This window comes from Lactuca saligna, chromosome 1 (assembly GCF_052625555.1).
Source record: "Lactuca saligna cultivar CGN05327 chromosome 1, ASM5262555v1, whole genome shotgun sequence".
Classification (NCBI taxonomy): domain Eukaryota; kingdom Viridiplantae; phylum Streptophyta; class Magnoliopsida; order Asterales; family Asteraceae; genus Lactuca; species Lactuca saligna.
Window position 1 is genome coordinate 80,380,318 of NC_136417.1, and position 5,429 is coordinate 80,385,746.

Sequence of the window (5,429 nt, forward strand, 5' to 3'; positions counted from 1 at the left end):
GTTGTTATGGTTGTGGTTGATATGAGGTCATAACAATTAACAAAACGACTTCATCGCCATCGACGGCAAAGTGGAAATCAGTGATACCGTTTTGGTGAGTATTTGTGGTAAAATGGCTTCCCCGCTATCGTCGTCATCTCTGTAGGTTTGGTTGAGAACGTGTCCCAGCCGTTGGATCGATCAACAACAGAGATGGCTAGGATTATTTTTTGACGAATCAAACAGATCGCTGACCTTGGCATTAGGGACGACACCTTTAGCGCGGCGACAACAACGAAGGGCTTCATGTCATTGCTAAAGGGTATGTAGTTGTTAAATACGTTACCCTTGATTCTCCTACTTCTTTGTAGTGTGAAGATCACAATTATGTAACAAAAGTTATTAACTCAGTATTTAATAAGGTCAATCTTCTTTACTGGTTAGCATACTTGGAGTTCGAATGTTCAGCTTGTGTTTATTTTTATAAAAATGACGACCTTTTTATTTTGTAAAATCTATTCACATTGGACCTAGTTATATACTTTGGCTGGTCGAAAGCAAAATACACAGCTGTCGATTGTACAAATACAGGTAGTTTGTTTGACATTAAAAGTTGACGTAGAATAATCAACAGATAATTAAAAATTAAAGATGTAATAAAATTAAAAATTATTTTTTCATGACTTATATAAAAATTGTGTATTTAAAAGGATATCATATAATAATCTTAGTTTCCCTATTAAAATAAAAAAGCATGATTGATTAACAATTTCAATGTTTGCTATTTGTACCCCAGAGCCGATCTCATCCTCCTAAACTCAGTACGTTCATATTCGCAAAAACCCAAACCATACATATTCAGCCACAAATATCACAAACAAATGTCTTCTTCGGGGATAAAGCGAACAATTCCAACCAGGGAGATCCTCAAAGCCACAGAGGGCTTCGCAAACCAAATTCCGGGAGGAGGTGGGGTCTATGCGAGGGTCTACTTTGCGAAACTCGGTGAACAGTGGCAAAACCAAACCGCTGCTGTCAAACGCTTTATTCAGGGTGTTCACAAAGTAAAGGAGGAGTTCAATAACGAGCTTCAGGTGGTTTCAACACTCCACCATGAAAACATCATCGGCTTCATTGGCTACAATGATCAATACAATTCGATGATGTTAGTTTATGAATACGCTGTCAATAGAAGCCTTTACGATCATCTGGTAGACCCCATGAAGAGGATTTGGTTAACGTGGGGGATTCGTCTGAATATTTGCATAGATGCAGCAAAGGGTCTCAACTATCTACATTCGGGTCTTGGGAAGGACAAAAGGGTAATTCACAGATCTGTGAACCCGACACATATATTACTAGGTGAGTATATGGTAGCCAAAGTTTCGGGTTTCCGTTTGTCACTATCGGGCCCCAGAAATAAGCTAGATGATACTCCAGTCGAGACAACTGTTGATCTGGGTGACAAATATTACCTAGATCCCATTTACAATGAAAGTCGCATCCCTACAACAAAATCAGACGTTTACTCGTTTGGAGTGCTACTTATTGAAATGGTGACTGGTAAGCTTGCTAAAGACACCATCACTGGTTTTGGTCCTCCACAAACACTCATAGATTGGATCCGTAGCAACTATGATGATGGGCTAGATAAAATAGTCGATTATCATATTAAAGATCAAATTAAGATCGATTCTTTCCATGAGTTTAAGGAACTCGCTTATCGATGCATTAGTTTGAACTCAAACGATCGCCCTACCATGCACCAGGTTATGAAGAGGCTTAAGGAAGCACAAAATATCCAAGTAAGTCTTTTCTTTTAGATTTATTGTCATCAATAGCTAAGAGGTCATAAATCTTTTGTGATCTATCCTCTATGATGTAATATCACAAAAAATGGAAATTTCTTAGATATTTTACCTTTTAAAACTACAACACTAAAGAAACAAATTAAGAACAAGTCTATAACGGTAGGAGTTCAGTACTCTTTGAATTAACCTTATAGAGTGAATTAAACTTATAGAGTTTAGTGTAAATTAATGAGAGTTTAATGGATTGATATATTATTATTTTATCTACTATATAACTATACATTAATTTTCCTACAATGCATTGATCTCAAAAGAGTTATATATATATATATATATATATATATATATATATATATATATATATATATATATATATATATATATATATAGAGAGAGAGAGAGAGAGAGAGAGAGAGCTAGGTTCAAATGTAGATTGATATGTATTCTGTGAAAATGATAAAGAAAATATGTTGTTTGATAATTAATATGAATACATTCAATCTTATAAAATTATTGTAATTGTTACGCATTTTCACTAATTAAATCGTCTATAAGATTATTATAGATTCTTTTAATTATTCTTATTATGTCAGAGTGATATCAGAATGTTTATTAAATCGTATTCTGTAAGAATGAAAAAAAATGAAAAAAAAAATGCATAAGAACAAAAATGAATTAGAATTAGTGAAAATCCATTAAAATAACAATGGTTCAGTGAAATTGAACATATTCACATTACTAGACAACATATTCTCTTAGTAACTCTCATAAAATAGCATTATCCACACGTCCATACAGTATTTGTCTATCCACATTATAACCTAGCCCTATATATATATATATATATATATATATATATATATATATATATATAATGTTTCATTTTTCCGATTGAAAAGTTCAATGACCATTGCATTTTATATCCACTGAATGCTAACATAGCATCTCATAATAGAAGAGTGTAATCTATTGAATATTAATTAAGTATGTCATCTTATTCAACTATCCCATTAAACTATGCATTATGGATGCTCTGAATGCATTTAACATCTCAAGTAGTGGGATTTATTTGTTGAACTACTAGATTTGTCATTTTCACATAAGAAAAACCGTGTCTTTAAGAAAATAAACTCGGTTGCATCTGTTTATACTCGCAGATCCATGGACCAACTTTTACAAAAGTCACTAAGCGTAGCCACAAACATGAACAACTAGAAAGTTGGTTAATTCCACTCAAAGAAATCAAGTTGGCAACCGAAAACTTCAATCCTATTACTAAGATTGGAGAAGGTGGATTTGGGAATGTCTACAAAGCACAACTCTCTGAACGCTGGGAAAACTGCACAGTGGCCATCAAACATCTTGACCCAAAAAGTCACCAAGGAAAAAAGGAGTTCCTTACTGAGATTAAGTTGATTTCAAGCTTCCACCATCAAAACATCATTCCATTCGTTGGTTACTGTGATGAAGAGAAAGAGATGATCATAGTGTATGAGTATGCTAATAATGGTAGCCTTGATCATCATCTCCATGACCCCATTAAGAGGGGTCTCATAACATGGTCACAACGCCTCAAGATTTGCTTAGGAGCTGCAAATGGACTTGAATACCTCCACTCGGGTCAAGGTGACTTCACAAGAGTAATACATAGAGACATCAAGTGTGGAAACATACTCTTGGATGAAAATATGCATGCAAAAATTTGCGATTTTGGTTTGTCAAAAGAAGGCCCCAGAAATCAGCAACACACGCAAATCTATACTAAAGCTTCGGGTACCAACTTCTATTTGGATCCTCTTTACCAAGAAAGTGGCATCCTGAGAAAAGAGTCTGACGTGTACTCATTCGGTGTTGTGTTGTTTGAAATATTGAGTGGGAGACCCACATATAAGCCTACAAAGTTTGTCGACGGTAACCCACAATTTCTGATAAATCTTGTCAGACGTTACTATAACGATGAACCTGAGAAATTAATTGATCCGGCTATAAAAAATCAAGTTGATAGCCGATGTTTTAATATGTTCAAAGACCTTGCATACCAATGCATAAGTTTGGAGTCAGAGGAACGCCCTACCATGGAGACAATCATTGACATACTTGAAGATGCAATCGATTTTCAAGTAAGTTCGTTATGTATTGTTATTCATTTTTGATGGAATTCTATTTTCAAATCCAAGATAGAAAAGCATGAGGATAAGTTGCTCTACTGTTTTTTCGTGATACGTTAAAAAAAAAGTCTTTACCTTATTACCAGCACCATAAATGATGTAAAGGCGTAACTTTGTTTAAGGGAGTTTAAAAATAATACACGGTTTCGCAATCTTGACTTGGGGTTATTTATTTAAAAATAGTGATGGTAGTTTGTTTTTGTTTTGCAGGATGAAAATAAAAATGATGTTGAGAAAGCAACTTTCGGCTGCTGTTGTTTGCAATGATGAATACGGAGTAGAAAAGATACAAGTCGTTTAATTGTTTTTTTTTTTGGAATATTTCGAAAGCTTATCATCTAGAAAAGCGAGGTGGGTTACAGAGAAAGAAGAGAACTCGCGAGTAGGGTTTAAGTTTTTGGACAATGATTGCTATTGTAATGTACGCTAGGCCCTAAAATAAGTTATAGTAGATGGCTAATATAATCCGGTTTTGTAACCGGGGTCATATGCAGTCAAGTCATTTCCAAAACTCTAATAAAATCCAATTATACAGTGGAATCAATTCATCAATTTATCATATGATCTATATATGTTGCATAACAAGTAATTCCCCAAGATCTTCATATGTCTAATGGCTAACAGAAAATAGTATGGAATTATTTTGTTTTACTAGTGCCCAGTGGCATTTCTGGCCAACTCCACCACCTACACGAAACAAAATAAATATTAACCAAAAGAGATTCCCATTGATTAGTAATTCAGATCGAATCTCAAACCAAGAAACATCCTTGTTAAGCTTAATGTCTTCGTTTTGATTTAAATCTTTATAAATAAATGTCAATGTGCAAAATCCCTAAATTAAACATTTAGTCGATTTGAATCACCGGTTGCACGCATATGATTGAGGAACGAATCGTCGTTGTACTTCAAGTTCCTAATTTCACTGTTTGATGTTTCAGTTACTCTTATTAACCTAAAAAAAGGACAAAACTTTATAAATGTTCCCTGTGGTATTTAGAAATTTGAAGTTTAGTCTAAGTTAAAAAAATCTAATAGATGGTCCCTGTGTTTTCAAAACTTTTAACCGGTGATCTTTTTTTCCTAAATCTATTAGCTTATGTACCCTAACTAAAGGGCATTTCAGTAGTTTCTCTATCATAGAGACCATTTATGAAGTTTCTCTATCAGTAGTTTCTCTATCATAGAGACCATTTATGAAGTTTTGTCTTAGAAAAAATAAAATTTAATTATTTAATATAGAAAGGATCTCTCTCTCTCTCTCTCTCTCTCTCTCTCTCTCTCTCTCTCTCTCTCTTGATGAACCTTCCAAAATCCATATACATGTACAGATTTCAAGATTTGTTTTTTCCGATTCACCCAAATTGTAAGCATACATGTGATACGCTTTTGATTTAACATCAAAAACATCAATATAATTTCATAACCATTTTGTCAATTTATGAGTTTGTAACAAAGGCAAGCATGTTTC

General features: G+C 33.9%; 1 protein-coding gene across 1 annotated transcript; it reads left to right on the plus strand.

Annotated features, from left to right (window-relative positions):
- Positions 1-751: 751 nt before the first annotated feature.
- On the plus strand, positions 752-4,519 carry LOC145040427 (uncharacterized). Its single transcript, XM_078988360.1, has 3 exons — positions 752-1,784; positions 2,948-3,910; positions 4,169-4,519. Exons 1-3 carry the CDS (start codon positions 861-863, stop codon positions 4,223-4,225), a joined length of 1,944 nt encoding a protein of 647 aa, XP_078844486.1. The 5' UTR covers positions 752-860; the 3' UTR covers positions 4,226-4,519.
- Positions 4,520-5,429: the final 910 nt, after the last annotated feature.

Bases quoted from the DNA above. Each gene is read 5' to 3' on its own strand.
- LOC145040427 (XM_078988360.1), top strand. From the start codon at position 861: ATGTCTTCTTCGGGGATAAAGCGAACAATTCCAACCAGGGAGATCCTC. The intron at 1,785-2,947 runs GTAAGTCTTTTC...TTATACTCGCAG, and splicing joins AGGAAGCACAAAATATCCAA to ATCCATGGACCAACTTTTAC. The intron at 3,911-4,168 runs GTAAGTTCGTTA...TTTGTTTTGCAG, and splicing joins AAGATGCAATCGATTTTCAA to GATGAAAATAAAAATGATGT.